At 42.5% G+C, this 24,591-nt stretch overlaps 1 protein-coding gene across 5 annotated transcripts; it reads right to left on the bottom strand.

Annotated features, from left to right (window-relative positions):
* Positions 1-7,442: 7,442 nt before the first annotated feature.
* Positions 7,443-23,123, bottom strand: DYRK2 (dual specificity tyrosine phosphorylation regulated kinase 2). Of its 5 annotated transcripts, none has more exons than XM_082052850.1 (4): positions 23,025-23,123; positions 22,524-22,583; positions 21,607-21,743; positions 7,443-13,214 (listed from the first exon to the last, which is right to left on the bottom strand). In XM_082052850.1, exons 2-4 carry the CDS (start codon positions 22,576-22,578, stop codon positions 11,613-11,615), a joined length of 1,794 nt encoding a protein of 597 aa, XP_081908976.1. In that variant the 5' UTR covers positions 22,579-22,583; positions 23,025-23,123; the 3' UTR covers positions 7,443-11,612. The 5 variants fall into 5 exon arrangements, with proteins under 5 accessions (XP_081908976.1, XP_081908975.1, XP_081908974.1 ...); XM_082052849.1 differs by lacking the exon at positions 23,025-23,123 and adding an exon at positions 22,825-23,015; XM_082052848.1 differs by lacking the exon at positions 23,025-23,123 and having other exon boundaries at positions 22,524-22,818.
* Positions 23,124-24,591: the final 1,468 nt, after the last annotated feature.

Below are 24,591 nucleotides of genomic sequence, written 5' to 3'. Positions count from 1 at the left end.
AGCAGCCATCCATAACACTTTCTTGCCCTTCCATTCACTGTATTCTGGTAGCTTGTCCAGGAAACTTTGTAATGAAGAAAAACACAGAAACAGAAATGCCTTCAAACCTTCGCTTCAACTCATTAGGGAATCTTACTGAAGCCCACAAGTTGGCACATCCAACCCCTCTCACAAGCTGCAACCTTTTTAGGAGGGATGTAGGAGTGGGAACCGGCAGAGGCAGGGGCCAGCCTCTGTCCCACTTTCTCATGACCCATGATAAGAGCACGCCCTGTGAAGTTCAGCCTTGTTATTAGCTCCTCATATGCATTAAATTCACCCCACTTTCCACAGCTGCACAACGGTATGACACAACAGTACCACCACATCTGGCTTGACGTCTCTCCATAAAGCAACTCTCAATTAAGTGTGTTGAAAACCATTATTTGCCTAAAATCATGTTATTTCAAATGTTTTTGATACCACTGAGGACTCCGAACACTCAGAAAACCTTAGCAACATTGATACATACCCTGCAAATCTGTTAGCCTAGGATTTAAATCTGCTTTCTTTTTCTAATCTGTTGCTTTTAAATCCACAGGAATTATTTTCTGAATTTATGTGCGGTTTACAACATACTTCTTTCCAGATATAGCACTGAGATTAGAAACTTTTATTTCAGTAAAAGGTCAGAAAATGTAACTGTATAATAACAATTCTAGGAATGAGGACTTGAGGAAAAATACCAGTTGAAGTCATGACAGCTGGCAGGATAATAGTCAAAACATCTTTGCTATTTTTTTTTTGGTGTAACAGCAACACCTTGATCCATCAATGTTGATTAGAGCCAACTGCATTACATCCTGAAACATATATCTGAAAAGTGAATGCTGAATACGATTATTTTTTTCTTACAATCACATAATTTTTAGTGTTTTCTTAAAAGTTCCAACTTCTCAAATTGCATATACTCATGAGAATCACAAGGTTTCATTCCTCACGATAAGGTGATGGAAATCTAATAGAATAAAGTCAAGCAGATAAGATACCAGCCAAGAGAAATTTTGCTGTAACTTGCATTCCATCAGCTGTACAGGGCAGAAGGGAAGAGAGGCAGGGGAGCAGCCAAAGGACTGAGGAATAGCGCTGAGCTGCCAGCGTGACACAGAGGATTAAAATCCTGGGATGTGCCGGCTGAAGTAGCGTGGTGGGCAGGGAAAATATTTTTCTTACTGTACATATCCCTGGCAGGACTGCAACCAGAATGCCATCCACAGCTCTAACAAAGCTGAACTCGGGCTAGAACAGGTGCAGAAACCTCGTAGGGTGGGAATGTGGAGTCAGTTTTACTGATGAAACAAATATAGCTTAATAGGGTTAGCTGAGCAAAAGAAAGGCTGAAGGGAGTACAATTACACTTTATAAATACATGACCAAATACCAGCAGGGCTGAAGAATCACTCAAGCTATAAGACAATGCTGGCACAAGAACAAATAGCACAAAAAAAGTCATCAACTATTTTAAGCTAAAAGCATATTTCTAACCATCAGAGAAACAGCAGTTTGTAAGGCTTGCAACAGCAGTAGTAGGTGCTAGTAAGCTAACTACTTTTACAGCAGAAAAATAGTAAATTTGTGTGATTTTATGACATGGTGTCTACTGGAATAATGGATGTCCCTTAGGCTCTTTGCTGCTAGAAAGGTTCTGGCTGTCATGGTTGGAAGGCAGAAAAGAAATATGTAAATGTGAACTCTGAAAGCTGAGATCCATGAAGGCAGGTAGTTGTTTACTGATACCTAAGTCCAGCCCAAGAGAGAGCTGGATGAAACCAGAGAGGGAAAAAAAGTGATCCCTTGTTTATTGTTTATTGCCCTTCCTTTGTAACCACCTGTCTCTCTGACCTGCCCATCTACAGAGAGGCCACCCCAGGAGGATTTTCTCAGCTTCAGTTAAAAGACGAGTTTGTCTGCCCAGCACTGCCAGACCCACCTCAATCAAAGGAAAACCTATAAAGTGGGGAGAAAGAGTCTCAGCTTGATCCTCTGCTATAGTCAAAGATGGATTATGTGCCCAGCTCCTTCCTTGTCAGAACATCCCAGGTGTCTGTTACGCCATAGCTTCCTGAGACAAGAAAAACCCTGTTTGTATCTCCTCAAAGACCCATAGCAGCCAGCTCTCTCCTGTTTCTACTCTTGCCCAAGTGAGCCCACTCCAGAGCTACCTTTCTGGCAAGGAAGTCAAGTGGCTTCTACTAAGTGGGGAGAGATTTCTCCATCACAAACTTCAAAAGCAGAGGCACACTTGCCTTCAGCTTTATTTCACACACATTTCATTCACAGGCTCTGAAAAGCCTGCCAGCGTCACTAGTCCCACACAACAGATCATAAATAACTGCTCGGGTAAGTATTTCACTGAAGGCCCTTGGAGTGCAACCCTGTAACTCTTGTAGAGTCATTGGCCATGAAGATAATTTGTCTGAGTCAGTACCAGAGGAAGGAGGAAATTTGGGGTTGAAAGGTATCTGCTGTGAGAAGACATTAACATGCCTTTCTGGCAGCTCTGCCTGCATTGATTTGCTGCAGGCAATTCTCAATCAACATATGAAGAGCACTGGCAGGAGCTACCTCCTAATTATAAATCATTTAGTCAATCAAAATATAGCTCCTCAGCTACGCAAAGATCTCATTTCTTCTCAAGAGCCTTATATGGAAAGAAAAATGGAAATGCTATACCAGGAGGAGGGAAAAAGCTTTATTTAAAAGTGACAAAAAATGAAAGCTTCAGGATCCCATTTGTGGTGTAACTTACAGCAACTTAGGTACTTGTCAAAGCTAATTAAGACAGGCCATCTGCAAATGCTTATGATTGGAAACATTCCCTCCCGTGCCAGCAGAACAGTGTGTTACAGCCTCCTCACTTCCCACCCTGACAAGTGCTAAGCTGCTTTTTTCCTGATGCTACCAGTCCCGGGGTAGGGAGCACGTTCCTCTTCCTGCAGCATGAGAGCACGTTACCTGAGCATCACCCTTCAGTTCTGCCATGCAGGAGAGGACAGGGGAGGTATCCCTGCTCCACATGCACCCTCAGGGACAGGAGCACTCCACAGGGAGCATGGCCAGTGCCACCCTTGCACCCTTCCACAGCTTCTGGGCACAGCCAGCTCTCAGGCCAGCTCCCACCAGTGAGCTGGGACATCTTGCTGGGTACCCTATGGCAACAATTTCATCTTTGAGGCACCATACTAAGAGTTCACCACCTTTGGCAAGCAATTTTCAGGCAGAGCCATAGGCACTGACAGGCTAGGTTGGGGGTAATCAGGCCTGCTGGTCCATCCCAACGTGGCAGACAGATGGGTGCTGGCAGGCCTGGGAGTTGCCCATGGAGGAGAAGGTCCAGCGGGGCAACATGGCCCACAGGCAAACAGCGCATTGTCCTGCTGCTAGCATGCACTGCCCTTGATATGCACATTTAATTTCTCCTCAGCAACACTTCTCTTTTTGTGTGTGCACCCGTGCAGTAAGTGTTCTTTACACACTGAGGAAGGCAGAAGTGCTGGAAGCTCGTGAGGAGCACCAGTCTTGCAGGGCAGCCAGCGGTACTGCCATCAGTCTGCAAGGTAGGCAGGGCCACCAGCCCAGGGCTGTCCTGAGCAAAGCTGTCCCTGTGCAGACCTTTGGAAAGGTCTTTCACATCTTAGGGGCCATTTTGGAAGTGTCACAATTGGACATGACAAGTACTGAGGTCTTCAGAAATCTGTTTTTATAGTAGTCTAGCTGTGGGCTTTACAAGTTCTGTTTTGGTTTGGGGATTTCTTTCTCTGCTGAAGTTTATCAACCCAGTCTAAATGCATGAACTCGGGCTATAATCCCAAAAGAGAAATGATCCCGTTGGTGAATGTCCACTTTGGAAAAAGTGACAAGGACCACCTGTTCTTGGGGTGCCAGCCATCTCCTGCTCACCGAGCACCCTCTGTCTCCAGCAAGAAAGCTGAGATTCATTCTGCACATCCCGTCAGTGAAACTGGGACTCCAGAGGTGAGAGTTTCCTTTGACATGTGTGTAACACAAAGTTGGGCTGATACTGAACCTTCAAAGAGGCAAAGGGAAAATGAAGCCACATCTCTTTTCTTTGTAAAGCACTACAAAGAATGCCTGCATACTTTTTGGTATTGTTTTTCAAAGGATCATATATACACATACATACATATATATAGATGTGTTGTACACACACACACACAGACATTCTGTAAGTCCTTCTCCTCTGTCAGGAGATTATATAAGAGCAGATCTCTATACTTAGATTGCTTGAGCAAAGTATATTTGTAGTGTCGGCAAGCACCCCACACACTTGTGAAAAAAAAAAATCAGCATGAAATTTTTACTGCCATGCTGAAGCTGAAGTAAAAAATCTCTTTATTCAGATCATGTTTATTAAATTAAAGAAGTCTGATTAAATAAATCCATACTATACCTGAAAACAAAATTTGGTCTAAAGTCTTCATAATTGTCAATTCTATTTATTTTTTTTTCTGCTTGGTGGACATGTCTCTCACACATGTTTAATCAAGGTTTAATACTTCACCTCTATTTTGCAATGCTTTGCATTTAGACAGTCTTACATGGACTCTGTGGACGCTATGCATAGGGCACTGTCGGGTCAGGCAGTCGGTGAATGAAAACTTCACCAAAGTTAGTTATAAAGTAACACTTCAATGTTTGCAGCTACTCCAGACAGTACCTTTAGGTACGTAAGGTATGCATAGTCATGTCCAGCTTACAGACAATCAAATCAATGAAACGAAAACACAATCTACAAAATAAGGGAAAACAGTTTCCATTGTTAGCAGGAACACCACGTTTGCCACCTCCCGGGGTGTTATGTAGAACTCCCTGACAAAGAACTTCTCAGCATAACCTCTTTCTAATGCCAGCTATGTCCCAAACTTTCTCCAAGAAAGACATCATGACATTGCTTTTGTAGTCTCTTTTTCTCCCTCAAAGTGATGGCCACACGCCATTTTATTCTGCAGCACTTGGCACTTCTGCTGAACTTCATGCAGAAATTAAAGAACAAGGTTAACGACTGGTGTGGAGAGTGGAACCCAGCAGCTGGAGGTGAATGTGCACTCCACTCCCTGTCTTTGGAGTCTGGCACTAAGCTAGACTTTCTGTTTATAGTTGGGAAAAAAGCTAAAGAAACGTTATTTTTACAGTACCCCCTATCCCAAAGTGCCCGATAGTCGGCAGAGATCCAAGACTCACCACAGCCAAAGGCTGGAAAGCACTTCTCAAAAACAAACAAATGAAGAAGCAAACAAACAACACACAAAACCAAACAGAGAAAATGACACAGAGAAACCCCAGTTCCAACAGTCACAGAGGATTTCTGTGAAGGAACAGAAACCAGTTCTATCCAAGCCATTTCTGCTCCACTATAGCATATGTGATGACTGGGAGACGTCTACTATCACATACTCAAGACAAAGAAAATTAATATTCTTCTTCTCAGAAACATTTAAGATATAAACCACAAGACTATGTTAGCCATATAATAGCATTATAAATCATATTTTTTAAAGATATGTACAATATTTTTAAAGCTCTATCTACAGAAAAGGCCTTTTAATATTATCCTCTATTAGCACAGAGTTTAAAATTACAGGCTCTCAAAGAAATCTATTTTTCCACTGAAATGACAGGTTATCAATGGTTTTCAGACACTGACATGCATTTAAGACAATCTCAACCCAATCCTGACATGATTATTGAACCTTCACTGAACCCATGAAAGATAATGCATGCTTACCTCAAATTTGGCCCTCTTTGTCCTATAGGTGTCTTTTTTCTCCCTCTAAATAGCAGCTCCTGACCATACACAGCCCTATACAGATACTTCCCAAAATATTTACCCGCTTTTTAATTTCTCACATTCTGATGAAGAGTAAAATTCATGCTGGATCTTTCAATAACAAGCCCTTAAATAAAAACTGAATGGGATTTTTAAGAAAAGCCACGGCACCTAGAAGTGAAGAACACGGCACCTGATCATAATTACACTGCTCACATTCTTCAGTCGGTTTGCTGGGGAAAAAAAGAAGAGAGAGACAAAAACAACAACAAAAGAAAACAAACAAACAAACAAAATAGGAGGCGCTCAGCTGACATCCAAAGGAAGCCACAGTTTCATCGCAGAAGGAAGCACCGTAGAGCAGCTACAGACCACGATTTGGGGTGGCATTCCAAGGGCCCCATTTTAGACAGGGATCTGAGCTCTCTGTCAGACCCGTGAGGGAGCGGTACTGGCATCACAGTTTTCCCCACCAGCTACTGGGAGTCTCAGCAAATGGCACAGGCCAAAACCCAACTTCTAGACACCACCAGTCAGGTGAGAAGACCCCTACCCTTCTTCAGATGAAAAAGCAGATGTGACACAAGTGTACAAGAGCTGGCAAGAGGGACAGATGGCTGGAGAGGGCAAGAGACAGGTCTGAAGGAAAAGAAATCTATGCTAAAATAACTGGGTGGGGAAAAAAGGCCTTTGTCCTCAGAAGAACACAGCAATTAACAAATAGGTTTTAATCCACAATGATGTAATTTTTAGCTTGCTGCTCTTTGGGGCTGTAAGCTGTGTTTATCTATATTCAATCTTGATGGGTTTTGTGCTCTGGAATCTCCCAACCATGCTGAAAAGGAGACACTGAAGTGCAGTTGAAATCCGTTTATTTCACCCTGTGCTTATTGATTTCAGAAAGCTTTTCAGTGAAACTGCTGTGGGTGTACGTTGACATTACCAAGAAGAGAATGTAGCCAGTTACTCATTATATAGTTCTGCACTAAACAATGAAATTACTTTGGGTGTGTATGTGAACAGAATTTAGCCCACTCTAACCTACCAGCTTTGTGCAGTATGTTCTCATTATCCTGGGGCTTCACAAAGTCTGACAAGTTTGGAAAAGTCAGTCTGACTCAAAAATCAGCGCAGAAATCTGGGCTCTTTAAAAGCAGTTTTGAGAAAAAGAATATACAGTGCATTTTTCCCAATCAAATATTTCTTATAAAATCAGATCTATTGTTATTTTTAAAACTTTAAAAAGCAGCTGAAAAAAAATCACATATGGAGGCAAAATTCCTGCCAAATATGGTTTTCTCTAAAGTATGGAGCAAATAAAAATACAAAATATATTACTTTCTAAGACTAGAGAATAACTTTAGAAACCTCAGGGCAAAACCAGCCTTAGGGCAATATTCAAGGCTGTCAAGACACACAAAGCAGCAGCAACGTCGTCATCCTCCAGCAATGGGTAATTACTACACGCAGGTACCAGTAAGCATGCTGGGGGACAGAGGCACTGCTGGCATTGACTCCAGCCGGCATGGAGAAGCTGTTCCACATTTAAGTAATGCCAGCACTCCAAGGGCTCTCTTTACGACCAGAAAAAAACCCAAACTGCAGTGGAGAGAAGTAAAGTAGGACATAAAATTTTATTCTGAAATGATCTCTGGCCACAACAATAAAATGTAACAAATATTCACTAGAACAGTCTTAACTCCTGTCATCAGCTGTACAATACATACAGTATCATAAAACTGGCCACTAGGATTAAAACCCACTACAACATCTTTAATGTTAAGTGGCAACAGCAGCATCTCACAGAAAATTATACATACATATATACACAGTCCACATTCAATCGTTTTTCACGTTTTCAGTACACACAGTTGCAGCATATTACAGTCACGTGTCTAAGTCATTGCCCAATAAAAACCCAAGCTACTGCTTAGACGTAATTGTAGCAGTTGAACTGAGTAATTACAATTTGTAGCAGAGATGTACAAGCCCCTAGAAACAATAATTCACAAATGTTATCTTATTTAAATGCTACCATAGCATTAAACTGGGCAATATTGTAATCTTTACTGACTGGAAAAAGAGTTCTTTTTGTACTTATCACAAATATTATTGATGGAAAAAAAATACTAAAAAATGGAGGGCATTAAATAATGCACACCCTTTCCTAAAGATTCTAATATTGCCCAATGCTACTTATGTCTAAAGTGTTTTCAACATTCCCATGAAGTCATTTATAACTCCAGATCACCCACCAAGTTAAAAGTGGCTTAAGTGCCTTGCACCCAAATTGTAAAAATCCCTGGCCACCTTTATAAGAGCCAGGCACATATAAAAGGAATGCACTTTGGTTCATACCAAATGCCCTGGGATTAAATCACACTATAAAACTAAAGAGTCTGAGGTAAATTTTTACAAATACAGTTGATTTTTGTCTAGTGTCACTATAACAAAAATTTCTTAAAAAAAAGAAATCAATTTGATGTTAAAGTACAACCAATGAGGAAGGGCCATTTTTAACCCCTCAAGAAGACGTACTACAAAAACAGAGTGTCCTCTCCACCCTAGCAGTGTGATTGCCTTATTGTTTCTATTAAGGCCTTGATCATCTACAGGATGTTTTAAGATAGGTATAGCATTTAAAAATAGATTTCATCCCTACTATCCAGTATGCAAAGGGTAAAGAGGCCAAGATGCATGCCCTACAACGTGGTATTTGTAATAAAAGGCACATTGTTAACACCGAGGGCACAATCCATCCTCTATTGTTAATCTACACATCTTGCATCACTCTGTTGTTCCAATACACTTAAGTGGTAATGAACACTCCAGTGGTGCAAGAAACTGAGCCAAGTGAGACTGCAACCAAAGACAAGACAACACAACACTGTGCTATTACTAAATCTGAAAATAGCCGAGACATCCCCAGACAATGGTAACATGTGAGACTAAGCACTGTTTCCAAGCCAACTTCTATCAGCCTAATTATCAGAGCCCTTAGAATAAAATCACATCAAAGCAAAAGGCAACGTCCTTTCCACCCCTCCCCTCCCTCCTTTTTTACAGGTATAAATAAGCTACAATAAAAAGCAGCTACATCACCTAAAAACTTTGATGTAGCTGCTCCTTTAGCATAGAGGAACTTCCACTGTATCTGGGTTAAAAAAATAGCTCTGCACACTATATTTTGGCCTTAAAGTTTCCGGCAGCATTTATGAACAAGGTGGATCACAAATGCATTATTGGCATTAAGAACTGATTACATGAAAAAGAAAATTTAGTGGGTTTAGCCCATTAATGACCCATGAACATTATGAATGTTTTCACCTTAAATTGCCATGAAAGCAGGAACATGTGTCAATATTCCTTTTAAAATACAGTAAGGGAGGCAATTTTTCTTCCGCTCTTAAGCATCCCTATTTCTTAAATTTTACAGGAAGAGTTAAGGTAAAAAGGAGTGGTAAAGCCAAGTAGGTGGTGGAGGAAGTAAAGGTTCCTAGTTACTGTAGAAAAATACACAGTATTGTATTCCCATAGTCGCGAGAGTCAGTTAATTTTACATGGAAATTAATATATATCTTTTCCAGAATTAGAATTTACTGACCATAACTTAGTGAATATTCATATTCCAAAAGCCACTTTTCTTGACTGTATTACTATATTTCATTTTAACATGATTTCATACATGTTTACATATTGCACTTACACACATTGTATAAAGACGTGAACATTTAACACTAAATAATTTAATTTGACTAGAGGCAGGAAACAATCTTTTAAAAAAAAGGTAACAAAAATGGTTGATTGATGCTCTAATTTTAACAGTTATCAATCAACAAATACCATCCTCACTCAGAAATTATTTTTGGAGATTCTTTAGGTGTTGACTTTTTGGCAAGACGTTAAGCGATATGTTTCCTGAGAATTCTGCAACTTTGTATTTATATCCCTCCCCAGTCTTACATTAAATTAAAAACAAACCAAACAAACAAACAAACAAAATTAAGCTGTAAGTGGTAAATTAATGAATATGAAGGAGAACTTAACCGGAAACTTTCTTGGCCTCTCAGGGGACCATGCTTTAAGTATTTTTCATAATTTGAACAAGTTACTCAGTAAAATCTGTATATATATATGTTGCTTATAGTAAAGTTATTGAGGTTTAATGCAATCCATCTTAGTATGTCTTGTTCTAACATCCATAATCCTTCTACATCATGTTCTACTTTATTTAAAATTCCCTTTCCATATGTTGTATACATCCAGTGTAGACCACAGCCACTGTACATTATAAAATACTGATCTTAGATTTCAAACTGTTCCTGTTGAAAACATGCCACAACGCGTGAATATTTCTCTCATAGGTCTAGATATTATTCCTCAGTAAAAACGATCTTTGTTCCATGAATGCAGCCCAAAATAAAAAAGAAAAAACAAACATTAGCACACACACACGTGAACAAATCTACACATATCTCTAACTGTTCCTTCAAAGTAATTTTCAGCTACAAATGCCAAAGATTAAATCAAATTCCAACCATTTAATGTTCCTTTGATAATTCTTCCTTATTAGAAAGTATCTAGGATCATGTCTACCAGCTGACAAGCTTTCCACTGAGGATCTTTCCACTTACAGTTATGCTGTTTAAGGTGAAGTACTTTTCTACAGAAAGCAATGTAGTAACATAGTATTTGCTCCCACATGCAGATTTGAAGTGTAAATGTACCAGAGAGGTCACAGTCACTCCAACAAACATTGTCATAAAAAATAAAAGCAATCTGTGAAATCCACGTACCATAATAGTCTGGAAGTTACAGTATGAAACTGACAGAACAAGCACTTCTGCCTATGTGATTTAGGGAGACCAAGCTGCACATTAGGAGAGAAAACAGGAGATGGGGCGGCTGGAGGGAAGGGAAAGAGAGAGAAGCCCAGCATGAATGCTCAATGTTATACACCTGAAATGAAGTCCAGAACATTTTGCTTTACCAACTCATCAGTCACTTTCAGACTTAAGAGGAAGAAACATACTTCCATTTTCATCCTTTCTGAGACTGCCCACCCATTCCTCTCACTCTACCGCGAGCATGCAAGAGAAGAGAGTAATTTTAGCCCTGGAAGTTCTTCCTTCTTGCATTATATTTAAATGCTCATTTTAATCAAAAGCATTACTTTTGAATACAGAAAGCATTCCAGAGGAGGTGACTGTACCATTAGTGACACCACTACTTTCTCTGGGCTACCATATAGAAAATAACAATGTGACATGCTATGGCTCCACTTCACATTATAAATTCACGCTTAACTGTATTCGAGTATTCGTCCTGGAGTTCAGTCAGGCATAGGTGTGAGTGTTTGCAGAATCAAGACCCATACTCATAAAATCCAAACGGTAGAGACCTACAAATTTACCCCAGGTGAAACCTAATATGAACCATGGAAGAGAAAGGTTAATACTTTTGACACCACGCTGCAATGCATGACAGTCATGTTGTAACCAGTGGCCTGCCACTGATGTTTATTACTGTGTCACACTAGTTACAGTAAGGCTAATTGTACTGTAGAAGACAAACATTTTAAAAAATAAGTATAAAAACTTAAAGCATTGTCCCCGTGTTTTTATAAAAACAAAATCAACGTTTCTTACATTTAAAATGAGTGCTGAAAGATACAAATGAATAAAGTTATTGAGCAAATAAAAATGTATAACTGAGCTACTTTTTCATACAAATAAGGCTCAGCCACATTGTATCTCTCATATTAACAGCATTGGGTTTTTCGAACTCAGCTAACAAGTTTTGGCAATACTGTTCTTTGCTGAATATTCCCATTGGCATCTGTCATCTGTGCCAAATTAGTCCTCAGTTTTGAAGCCGAGCTTGAAGTGGGAGGTAACTTGGAAATCGACGTTATAGCACCAGTGCTCTCTGTAATTCTCTTTGCCGAGGCCTTTTCCCCAGTCGGAGGCTTTGGCAACCGTCTCCTTAGCCAGGGATGCCGCAAAGCCTGGCTTGGTGTCATACGGATAGCAGGATCCCATTCTAAACACTGTTTCAAGAAGTCAAGGAACAGGGGATCATCACATCCCTTTAATGCATTACCCCATTCTCTGCTCTCTGGCGGGCCACGTAGCTTTCCTCTCCGAGAGCGTCCACCATTCAGTATTACAGAGCCATCGGACAAGGTTGTGATGTTGCAGTAGCGCGGATAACCCTTAGAGCTCACAAAGTTTTTGGCTCGCTTGGATGAATCTAAGAGTTTTGGAGAAGGCATGCCCAATAGCTCAATCATACAAGCCAGCTGGTCTCCTTCATCTTCTCCAGGTAGAAGTGGATAACCGGTGAGAAGCTCTGCTAGAATACAGCCCAAGCTCCACATATCTATGGGCATCCCATAACGAGCACCAAGGATGACTTCAGGTGCACGGTAAAACCGTGACTGAATGTAAGTGTAGACTCGCTGATGCTCGTAGCAACTTGAGCCAAAATCAATCACTTTGATACCACTTCTACCCTGTTGCTTCAACAGAATGTTCTCAGGTTTAAGGTCACAGTGAATGATTCTGTTCTTGTGCAAAGCATCCAAGCACTGTAAAATTGAGTGGGCAAACTTGCGGACCAAAGGCAAGCTAAAGCCCTGAAACTTGTTCTTCTTTATTAACTCATACAGGTTCATGCTCAGCAATTCAAATGTCATGCAGATATGGCTGCGGAATGTGAAGTTTTCCAACATGTGAATAACATTCATGTTGTTATCCTTATCTTGTTTCCGGAGATGCTCCAGGATCTTAATTTCTTCCGCAGCTTGGCGGTGGAAACGTTTTTCATTTCTCACCATTTTTAGTGCTACATGCTGATGCATCTTGTGATCATAGGCCTTCACCACCTGCCCAAAGCTTCCTTTCCCTATAACTTTCAGGACTTCATACCTGTATGCAATATGATCATGGGGTACTTGTATGTAAGACCCTTGGTCATCATCATACCCGCAGTTGTTGGAACCACCAATCACACCTTGCCGCTTCTTTGCATTTGGACCCAAAAAGTATATTTCAGGGTAGCTAAAAATCTCATGATGCTCAAAAGCTGTTAATTTTTGCATGTATTGCTTCATTGCCTGCTCTGGTGTTATAACGGAGGCTTTCACTTTCCCTGTTCCATCTGTAGATTTTAAAGAGCTGGAGCTCCCTTGTCGTCTGTGAGCACTCTCTGGCTGTCTCTCCTGAACCACTGGCAATCCAGATTTGCCTAGCGTTGTAAGTCCATTTGGTTGTGTCGTCAGAACCGTCCTCTTGTTACTGTTATCTTCAAACAACTGCTGAACCTGGATTTGTCCATGGCTACCAACATGGAGGTGCTCATTCATTGTGTGCTTACTGCCTCCAACCTAAAATCAAAAATAAATATATACCCAGTTAACAAGAAAGGCATGAACTCTGTGCTTCACCATTCATTCTGCAACCTGCCATCCTGCCTAAATCACCTGAAAACTAAGTATTTTTGTAGAAGTCGGCGGTCTACAGATAATCTGAAAAATACAGCACATATCCTGTGATATGGTTAGATGCTGTAAAATTTTCCAGATCTTTATTTCTCAAATGCCACTTTCATGGCTCTCTAAAATGTTTGCAACAAGGCAATCACAGATGTGCTACGATGATAAGCTAACAATCCTCCAAGGAATCTTCAAGGCAACAGTCCCGAAATATCAAGGAGTATGCTTGAGGGACACTAAATTACACTTTACAGAACACAGTAGCAGTTTTATTTATGCTGGAGATCAATATATGATGCCTGCTTGAACTTACATGGCTAAGGCTCTCCTAGTCACCTGTTCTCAGAAATCAAGATTTTAACTTGTTCCTAAATTTGTTGTATATCAAAAGCCCCAGATACAATTTTAAGCAATAAGGAGTGTGCTGTGACATGCACAAACAGGAAAAGAGCCTGCACTTTTCTGAAGTTCAAGAGATGCCATTCACTGCTTGCAACTGAGACAGCCACTATTCAGCAAGGCATTCAGACCAATGAAGTACAAGCATATCCTCTAGCACTTTCCCAAACCAGTCTTATAATAACTTCTAGCCAAGATGAGATTTGGGGCCTGATACAAACTTGAGCTGAAAGAAAATATTTCCCTTGAAGAATATACAACTAACTTTATTTTAAAGGAATGGAAAGAAAGGAGTAGTTGATTTTAGAATTTACATTTGTTCTGGACAGTTTTCACAAGGACAACAGAATCAAGCATTTTCAAGGAAAAAAAACACTGAAAGTAGTGGGGTGTGAAAACAACTATCGCTCAAAACCTGTTATTTTTAAGGAAAACCATGAAATTTACAAGCATATACTTGCTACTAAAACAGTTGTCCTTAGAATTCCTCATTTGCTCTGAAGCAGAGAATAATTAGTTTGTCATCTGCCTGGTCTTATAGAAACGTGGGAAGAATTCCCCTGCTGTCTCTCCAGCTGATTCACTAGTCTTAATATTTGTGTCAAATTACTAACCAAAAGTTCACCAATACTGTCAGACAGATGATCAAGACAGGGTTGAGAGCACTTTTAATCTGAGAATTATTTTTTCTAGGTAGCTAAGGAAAACACATTCCCTGTTCACTTAAGGTTGCTGAAATGAAATCAGAAAATGACAGTTGTGTGCTGTGATATGAGGCAACAAAATCTGTGCTGCAACTGCAGAAGTGCTTCCTAATGAGAAAACCAAGACATGCAACGCAGACTCTAGCATATTTTGTGCTTCTGTTAAGATATCGGTCTGCTTCGGCAGAATCGTTTTTTTGTAAATTCAGTAATTTGTTCCCAATGTGTAGCCAGCAGGAAACCACCCTCACCTTTGGATAATATTTTGAAATTTGCAGCTCTGAAACTCACACAACATAAGAACAAGAGCTCTCAGGGATTGCTTCTGCTAAGTTGACTGCTCTTCTGATTGCATTTTGACTCACGTTGAATAACTGGTCCATTTTATTTCATCATTGCAGTTTGATTGTGTACATTTATTTGCAGAGCAATTTCAGTTCACGCTATCAAATTTGATCAATCTCATACAAAGTGTTACCACACAATTGCAATTCAGAGCAAAACATGCTGGTAACATTTAAGCACAGTGAAGATAAACAAGATATTGACACTAATTCCCTTCCTAGCTTGATGTCTCAAAATCCCCAGGAATTAAATCATCAAGGGGACTTAACAAACCTATCATGCCTACAGGGAATTCCTTCAGGTCAAGTTTGAAGTGCACTGCAGTAGCAATTCCCTGAAGGTTGCCCTGATCCTCTATATAAACAGCCGTTACTGAGAAGAAAATTTGGCCCCATGAGCTGCTACATAGTGCATCTCAGAAAAAATGGATCTAGTCAGTAAGATGTGTTGGAGGCTCAGCACATCCAGTATTGCAAAACAGGATAAGAAATGCACAATGAAGCAGCAGAGCAACTTTACAGACTACAAGTACTTAAGCTAAGAAATTAATGGTACATATATTTCTTCAGTGGTACTGGTTGAACAACAAACCAGAACATATCTGGATAAACCAGAAGTAGGCAATTCTAACGTACCGGAAGGAAGAAAAAACATAGAGGAGAAAATAATCTTTAAGAATTTCTTAACCAAAATACTCATTGCCACAGTTCACATCTTGATTTTTTTTTTTCAGTTGAATCACCTGTTTTCAGATTTAACTATTTTTCCACCCTTCCTAAGCACCGCTTGTTGCAATAGATGTAGTGGGGAATTCTTCAAATTTCAGTTATTTGCTTTGTATCAGGGCTTGGAAAAAATCTAAACATTTACCTACTCTCAACAGGGACTGAAGAGTTATTTTTCCTAAAAGCATGTTTGCAAACACATTCTAAAGTGTAAACCATGTAGCTCTGCTTCCTGCACCTTCAGGGAGCCTCATGGTTTCTCTTGCTGCTCAGTTTGCCTTTTTCTGCCAAGCAGCACAATGAAATCACCAGCATTATCCCAGCTTCACCCCAAATCCAAAATGACCGGTTTTGCCAGTTTCAGTCAGCTGCTGCTGGGGAATGCAAATGCAGATGCAGACAGTAGCACTGGTTTTCTTTGTGGAAGAAAAGACACCAAATTAGCACAGGCTCTATTCCAAAAGCTGTGGGGGAGAAGAGAGCTCGGTCTTCTTTCAAAAACTGAAACAGGAGCTTCAGAGCTATCAGACATATCACAACCACAAAGTCAATATGAAAAATGGACTTTACCCATCTCACGGTACTGCCTGCACAAGAATCACCATCACTTCTTCTATTTCCAACCTGGATGAGAGTTAGATTCTCACCAGCCTTTTGCTCTGCCCATCTACTTCTGGCTACCGGGTGTCTGAGACTGCTGTCAAGTTCAGACTTGCACTGCTTACAAGCTCCACAGGCTTCACCACTGACGCTGTTAAGTTCCCTGAACCACTATTAATGGGCTTGCAAAGCTACAGAGGACTACAGCCTTCTTAGCCCAGTTACAATCTGTTCATGGTACACAGAAGCTCCATCCTTTCATCCAAAACCATAAGCCTGAGATGTTCATAACGTGTCTCCCTTTTGCTTCTGCAGATGGGCCTCTAAATTCCAGATCCAACAACCTACACAGCTGACAACCTGCGTGCACTTATACCGCATACTTCACCTTCAAAGATTTACAACTTTTTATAGCGCACACCTTCAAAAACTGACGTACACTATTCTCCATAAAACAAATTGAAACAACAGGTAAGCTTGAACGGAAAGAACTCATCTTCCTGAGTCTTCTGGGAACATCAATTACAAAACGGCAAATGTAACAACGTGATTTTTTTCCCCTCTCTCAGCAGTTTTTCATCACTTCAAAATTGCTGCTATGGTTTGCTCAGTTTATGGAAGTTGATGGCTATGCCGAAAACCTAACCTTTGAAGTACAGACACCATGTAAAACAAAACAAACACACCCCTTTTTTGGGGGTGGGAGTGTTTGAGGTTAGGGTTTTTGTTTGTTTGTTTGCACAAATGGGTTTAGGGACAGAAGTAGAACAGTAACTTAGTATCCTTAGACTACAGACCTGTAACAACATAGAAGTAGCATAAACTTGAGTCCAACCTGCTAACAAAAAACCAACTGACAATTCCTTTGGAGTAACACTCAGCCAATGCAATGTTCTGTTCCAAGACCTACAAAACTATGACTACAGGACTGAACACCACAGTAGCATACACCTTTTCTCAACTGTATCTTCCAAAAGCACCAAGACATATATCATCTTTGTAAAAGTCACTTGATGTGATACTAGCAGTCTGTAACACTATCCAAGACAGGCACGTGCTTCAGCTATATACTATAATTTTTATTTTGAGCAAAATCACAGATATAGATGTCAATCAAAATCTAAGAAAGTTTATAAAATGAATCCTAGTAATAAAGCAATCACAATGGCCTGCTGAAATACTGCACAGGAAGAAGATGCCTTTATCTGCTATTACTTTTCATAGGTGAGAATAAGGGAGAAGCAGTGTTCCAAAGCATATGTTAATTAAAGAAGAAATGTTATGCTATACACTCGATTCTTTACAGCATTTCTAGGCATTCCAGTTTCAGCCCTACTGTGTCTAACATGCTAGAAGCATACACTTACAGGTGTAGCATGCTTCACTGCCTATTTTGCTGACCACAACCTGAGCAAATATACAAAAGGCCATTTTCCTTTGATAAATGAATTTAACAACATTCCTCTATTCAGAACTAAAAATAGCTGCTAATTAGTAAGATAACAACAATGCAGGATTATCATAATGGTTTTATTACGGGTATGGGTTTTATACACCAAAAAAGACTAAGCCATTCTCCTAAAGAGCTTGTGGCTCAACAAGAGCTGTAGAAAAAACATACCATTTGGATTTTTTGCTGCTGTCATATCTGGTCCATATAAGCCTATTTTTTGAAAAGCTAACTTTGACTTTATATAGCAAATATTTTCACAGACAGAACTATGCCTCAAAAGTGATAACAATTCCTAACTTTTTTTTTCTTCCTGTCAGGACTATGCAGGTACAGAGCATCTCCATACTGCTGGGGCACCCTGCATGTATTATGCATGTTGAAACGAAAAAAGAGAGTCAATGGACAGTAAATTAAACCCTTCGGGTAAGCTGAAGCGTATACAGATGAGATGTGTCCAGATCAACAGCAGTCCACAAGCTCAGTCACCAACTGCTGGAGCTTAAATTCCAGACCACCCCATTAAAAGTTAAGATAGCTTCATATCCCACCTAGACAAAAGTTTTACGTAGAAGAAGCAGAAACATGAAAAAAAATCTAGATATAGCAAAGTTCAGGTCACAACTGTACAGTTATTTCCACTGAAACATGGCAGCATTTCTGTGGCAATTTATTACATCAAAACACCGCAATACGAAGGTATTTTGTTTGGTTTTACCTCTTTTAAAGCAGCTGTCCTTAATAAAAATTTGCAGCATATGACCCACCAGATCCTCATGTTAACAGAGTCCAGGAATCTCTGTTCAATTATAATGTATATTATTAAAAAAAAAATTAAGACTAACCAACTGATGCAAAAGCATATGGATGGACATTCATCCGTTGTGGCAAAGGAAAACAGGTTTGCTGTGGGGAAGTTTTAGAAAGGGGTTGAAGAGGGAAGGTACTGAATCATGCACTGTAAATGGGTTGTTGTTACAGTACTAGACAGGAGGAGAAAAAGATCAAGACTGCTTTACTGCAAGAGCAACAGCAGGAGTCCAGAATGCAGCGATATGTGACAAATAAGAAAGAAAAGAGATGAAGGTAGGCAGAAGACAGAGACGAGTCTGGGAGAGAGACTCACAGACGGGTGGGGATTTACACAAGCAGAGCAGCAGGCAAGTAAGTTAATCTCTACTGCAGCATGCCAAGTGGATACAAGAACACCGTAACAAAAAGAGTGAATAGAAAAAGGTTCCAATCATCAAGGCAAGAACTTAAGCCTTCAAAAAGAAAGCAATGACTTTGAAGAGGAAAATGAAGAGGACAACGGACTGGAAATGAGTTTCCATTTTCCACCATGACCCAAACGGATAGTCAGGGAAGGAAGCATGGACGAATAAGCCTACAATGAGGCCACGAATTTTTTAAAAAATAAACAAAACCTTTCCCTGGTACAATACACAACAGCCTGCTTAGCAAAAAAGGTTGCTGTGATTGCAGGGGCTGCAGCCCAAATCTCTGCCCTGTGGTAAGAAACCTGTGTAAACAGCATCTTCCCTCCTGCTACCCCTGGTCTTCCATGCTATTAAATTCTACCAACCAATGAAACTTCAATTGAAAGTAGGAGACAACAGTTTCACTAGAGTCTAGATGACACAACTCACTGCTGCAAGAAATATGACATGGATTTCTTCTCTCTGTGTTAAAAGAAAACTTTTTAGCTTAAACTCAAAAATACCTTAAATCTCAGCCTCTCTTCACAACTAGTGTATATACAATATACACGCTTACAGCCAGCCACCGGCAAGTTCAACCACTTAAGTAAACTATACCTTCTGAAACTCTGAAAAACAAGGAGAAATGCTCTCAATTTCTAGCTATTACAGAAGTCACATAACTACAACAGGGATGAAAACAGAATAAGTAAATGAACACAAAGAAAAAAAATGGCTTAAGAAAACTGAAACGTTCCATTTTATAATAGATAGGTCTGACTAGAGGAAGTAGTGGGATGCAAAACCAATGGTTTTCAATCAGTCAGTGTCAGCTGAGGTCACTAGGCCCCAAGTTTATAGAAAGATCACATAACAGATATAGCCCTTATTTTTTAAGGTTAAAATCCAGCATTCTGATGTCACATCTGATCCTTACCACAAAAAGTTATATTAGCCAACCACAAAATAACCACCTACAAAATTCATAAAGGCAGTCTGAGGTATTTCCATAATAGTACCCAAGGCTAAATAAATACTGTAAAGCAAGCTCTATAGCACAAAGGAAAGGCAGAGTGTGCAACAGTCAGAATGTAGAGGGACATGAAACACAGCAATATAATGCTTGATCACCCCTGTGTGCTTCCATAATAATTTCATCTCTTTGTATCTATATACACACATGTATATAGCATACATGGCTATATAGAAACATATGCATACATACACAACGATATGTGTATAAAAATACTTGAAACACAGAAATATAATGCCTGAACACCCCTTGCATGACTACATAAAGATTTTGTTTTCATACAAATATTTATATATGCAAAGACACTATATATAATACACACAGACATAAAACTATGTATAAAAATGCCAAAGTTCTGTACTTCCAAAATTAGTAAGTAGTCCCAGGTATATAGCTGGACCAGCACACTTTCACAAATCCTAAATTATGTCTGGGCTTTGTTATATGCAGGGCCCTGTTATTTATGGGCCCATACATATGTACAGTTTCATCACCAGTGTCCAGGCTGTTTGTACTACATTCTTTTCTGTTTTTATAAGACAGTTAAGCTGTTGCCCCAACTCCAAAAATCGACCAGCACTTAACTGGTACATGAATGTGAAAAAATGGCCCTTGATAGGAATGAACAATTCATAACGTAGCTACATAAATATACAGTGATGTTGATCTCAAGTATGCAGCTCCACCTTGAATTTACAGAATATCATTTCTTCTGAGAATATCCTATACATAGTGTAGGTTTTTTTTAATTTAAGCCAATTCTTTCTATAAATGGATTTGAATAAGACGCTTTTACCCCTGAAGCTATATAGAAAGTCACTGAAACACTAATATCTAAATGCATGGTTTCACCTTCCACTAGCCCATAATCACATTACCATTTAAAGCTCTACCATATGTTTACGAAGATAGTATGTGAGCATCCATGAAGAACTCATTAAATCTAAGAAAAGTATGCCATCAATGCCTTTCAGGGTCAGAATGAAATCTTTCATAATTCAGAAGGAAATGTATGCAATAAAAATTCCAGATATTTAGTGTTAACATGACAACATACAGACCCCTCTCTCTACCCCCCTCATACCTTCAGGACAGAGATACCCTCCCTCATCCATATATAGTGGCATACTTGTAAAGTTTCATTCCTATTAGATTAACTAGGGGTGGGAGATAACGTGAGATATCACAGAATCGGAAAATAACATCTTTTTCATGTCATCAGTGCTTATTTCTTTAGGTAAACTACTGCAGCAATAAAGCTGAATTAATCCGGTCTTTGTCACCAAGTACAGTGATAGCTATTTCTAGAGAAGACAGCTATCGGCCTGAGCTAATAAGGGGAGAGCAGCCTTCATTTTTCACTACAGTTCATGCGACCCTTTAATCACAGTGACTAAACTCATTGACAAAATAATGTCATCTCAAAAAATGCATTTACCAGAACAGCTCCTCTGTGCGAGTGTGGATGATCGAATTTGTCACTGAAAATGAGACACAAAACCAGACTGAAAGAGGGCTAGGGAGGGGGAGGGAGAAAGCTGCTTCTCAGTGCAGTCACAGAGATCCAGTCTCATAACAAACATGCACATTTGATCCGAGTCTGTAGAAATTATATGCACTTCGCTTAAGCACCAAGCGCCTCATTAGTCTGGACAGGGCGGCGGCGGGACCCTTGCCCTCTCCCGCCCCGCGGTGTCCATGAGGGATCGGTCCTGCCACGGGGGACACCCGCCGAAAGGAGAGGGGCGGGGCGGCGCGACAAGCCCCCCTGGGCAGGATGCCCCTTCCCACCCCCCTGGCCCGACCCCCCGCCCCAAGCCCGGGCTCACCGTGTGGGAGGCGTTGCTGGCCCTGAGCGGCGGCAATGCGAGGGGCGACGGCGGGCCGGTCCCAGCTCCTGCCCGGGAGACCCCGGCTCCGGTGCCCGGGGAAGACTGCAGCGGGCGGCCGCTGTCCCCTGCCCTGCCTGCGGAGAGCAGAGGGGTAAGCGCGGAGAGCAGCGGCGGCGGCAACCCCTCTGGGCAGCGCGACCGTCGGGGCGGCGGCCCCAGCGCTTCGCCGGCACCGCCGCCCGTCTTGCTCCAGGCAGAAGCCACTAAAAGCTAATCACCGCCGCGGCGCACACACGCACCGATCCGGCTAATAGCGCGGGCGGGCCATGCTCGCCCGGCTAAACCCTTCATCCGAGATTAACCCGCCACCGGCAGACGCCTAACCGGGAGAACAAGCCGGCTCTGCCCCGCAGACGCCTCGGGGCTGGACGGCCGCCCAACCCACCCCGAGCCGTCTGGCCCGGCGAAATCCCGGCGCCGCCGGGAACCTGCCAGGAGTTCTCAAGTCTACAGCGGGGAGAGGAGACGAGCACCTCTGCCCCCTGTCAAACGCGGCCGCTCCGGCAAAAGCAGCAATTCCCAATTTTTTCTGTGTCGTTTCCCTAAGTGATTTCTCTATTTTTTTTTCCCTTCCCCGAGGCGAACTCGCCGCTCCGCACACCAGCATGCCGGAGCCGAGCACGCAGCCTCCCGCCGGCCCCTCGGGCTCGGTTGCCGGGGGGAGGGCGGATCATTGTTCCGACACGCACGGCCCCGCTGCGGCGGCAGCCGCGGGGGCAGCCGCGGCGCGGTCGAGCTCCCCCCCGCCGCCTTCCCCCGCCCCAGCGCCGCACGGCCCAGCCTGGCGCGGCCCAGCACGGCAGGGGCGGTGCGGGCTCCCGACGCGGCGGCGATCGTGGCTGCACGCTTCTTACCGGCTGGGTAGGCAGCACCAGCGGCGGCGCTAGCTGAGGGTTTTCTGGTTAACATGGCCGCTGGAGAGGAGGGAGAGGAAAAGGCATGTCAGGGTGGCTCTCCTCCGCTGGTTCTCGGCCTCTCCGGTCGGCGACTGCCTCTCTTCGCCGATCAGCTACACCCAGATCCCGACACGTCCTCCGCTGCATCCCCCTGGCCCCGGGCCGGCCGGACAGACCCTCCAACGGCCCGCCGTCGCCTCCCGCCGCAGCAGCAGCAGCAGCCGCGCCGCCGCCGCAGCCCCCGGCCCAAGCTCATCACCTCCCCCGCGCCCGCCCCGGTCGCCCCGGTCCCCTCAGACGGAGGAGGGGGCAGCAGCAGGCGGCCGGACAGGGCCCTCCTCCTCGCGCGGCGGAACAGGGACAAACAGCGCACAGGAGGGGCGGTCCCCGCCCCGCCGGCCGCCTCCCCTCCCTCCGTCCCTCCTTATCGCCCCCTCCCGCTCCGCTCCCCCCGAGTACCCGCACGTTCCCCCGGCGCGGAGTGGGGAAGGGAGGGGAGGGCCCCTCTCCTCCCCCCGCGCCCGCCCAACGGCCGCCTCCCGCGGGCTCAACGGCCGCCTCGCGCCGGGCCCCGGGCGCGGGGAGAGGGGGGGGCGGGTGGGGGCGCGCGTCCCGCCCGGCCGTTGGTCACCCCCGGGTCACAGCCATCTTGGCGGCCGGCGGGGCCAGGGCTGCGTGGGGAGCCGGGTGCGCGGAGGGGGAGAGGAGTCGAGGGATCACCCGCTCCTCAGGCAGCGGGGGTGACTTGTGTCAAACTAGGAGGAGAAGGATGGTACTTGTAACACGTAATGGGATGAAAACTTAATAAATAGCGGCGAGGGAAGAGAGCCTTTGGGATTGCCCTGGTGTCATTTGTGCCTCAAGGTAGCATGAGGGAAGTGGGAATGCAGGGAGCATTATTTGCCTAGTTTTCCAGACCGTACAACGTGCTTTGTGGAGTACAATGCTTTGAATTCCTGATCTGTCAGTTTGAACGTCATTAGAGCCAAAAATAGATATCTGAACATTCGCTCTGCTTGGGACAGCCTCGAAATGAACTCTCCTACCTATGCTCAGTGTTTTTTGAAGTCGGTACAGACCATGCATATTCTTTTCCTTTTGAAACAGCTGGTAGATATGTAGACAGACCTCACTTGATCTCCTTCCACAGAGAAGACAGAAAAGTTAATGTCTCTTTTTTCTATGCCTAAGAAAAAAAAATCTATCCCGGTTGCCAGAGAGAAAGACTTTGCCTCTTCCAGTGCCACAGATAAACAAAGACATTTCCTGTACTGGTAGAACAAAATAAACAATTTCCCTAACCGCTCCTGTTATGCAGAGAAAACAATCATACCTTCTCCCGCCCACACCCACCTAAGTTTTTTCCTTTCACTGTGGCAGAAAGATTTGTCTTGCCCAGTGTCCTCCCAGATGCACGCAGACGCTCCCCATATCCCTTCCCCTTGGCTGCCAGGTGTGTGAACGCTGTTTGTCAGTTACTCTCAGTGTTTTCCCATCATTTTCACAGGCAGCATGTGCACATCAAAAGCATCAGGATGACAAACTGTGACAGCATTAGTGTTCTTTGTGAGATACCTTAAACATTTAAGGAACAGCCAAGTAAAAGACCTTTCTCTAGTGAGTCTAAGAACGGGCGGGGGAAGAAAGCTTGTTCACATTCAAGCAAGATAAGAAAAACTGAAGTTGATATCAATTATCTTTTTGTAGGCCTTGCAGGGGTTCTTACTTCGTCCTAAATCATGTGTCCTCTGACTGTCAAAGTCACAGATGGCTTTATGCATGTTCTGGGATTAGTTACACCTAAACATTGAGATAAGAAAGCCTGTTAAGTGTCCTGTTTCAACCCCTTTCCAGTCAGTTATACCATTCACAATATGCTTTCCACAGTTTGGTCAGTCCTGGACCACCATGAAAAGCTATATGAAAAACTGAGTTACTCTATCACATCATAAACAATCTTTTGAGTCAATGGCAACACATTACTTTGGAGCTTGTCCAACTATTTGCTTTCTAAAACTCTGTGCAT

This window comes from Streptopelia decaocto (genome assembly GCF_964273445.1).
Source record: "Streptopelia decaocto genome assembly, chromosome: 1".
NCBI lineage: Eukaryota > Metazoa > Chordata > Aves > Columbiformes > Columbidae > Streptopelia > Streptopelia decaocto.
The sequence above is the reverse complement of the archived record's forward strand: the minus strand, read 5'-3'. Positions and strand labels throughout refer to the sequence as shown.

Bases quoted from the DNA above. Each gene is read 5' to 3' on its own strand.
- DYRK2 (XM_082052850.1), bottom strand. From the start codon at position 22,578: ATGTTAACCAGAAAACCCTCAGCTAGCGCCGCCGCTGGTGCTGCCTAC. The intron at 21,744-22,523 runs GTAAGAAGCGTG...TGCTCTCCGCAG, and splicing joins TGGTGCTGCCTACCCAGCCG to GCAGGGCAGGGGACAGCGGC. The intron at 13,215-21,606 runs GTGAGCCCGGGC...TTTTGATTTTAG, and splicing joins CCAGCAACGCCTCCCACACG to GTTGGAGGCAGTAAGCACAC.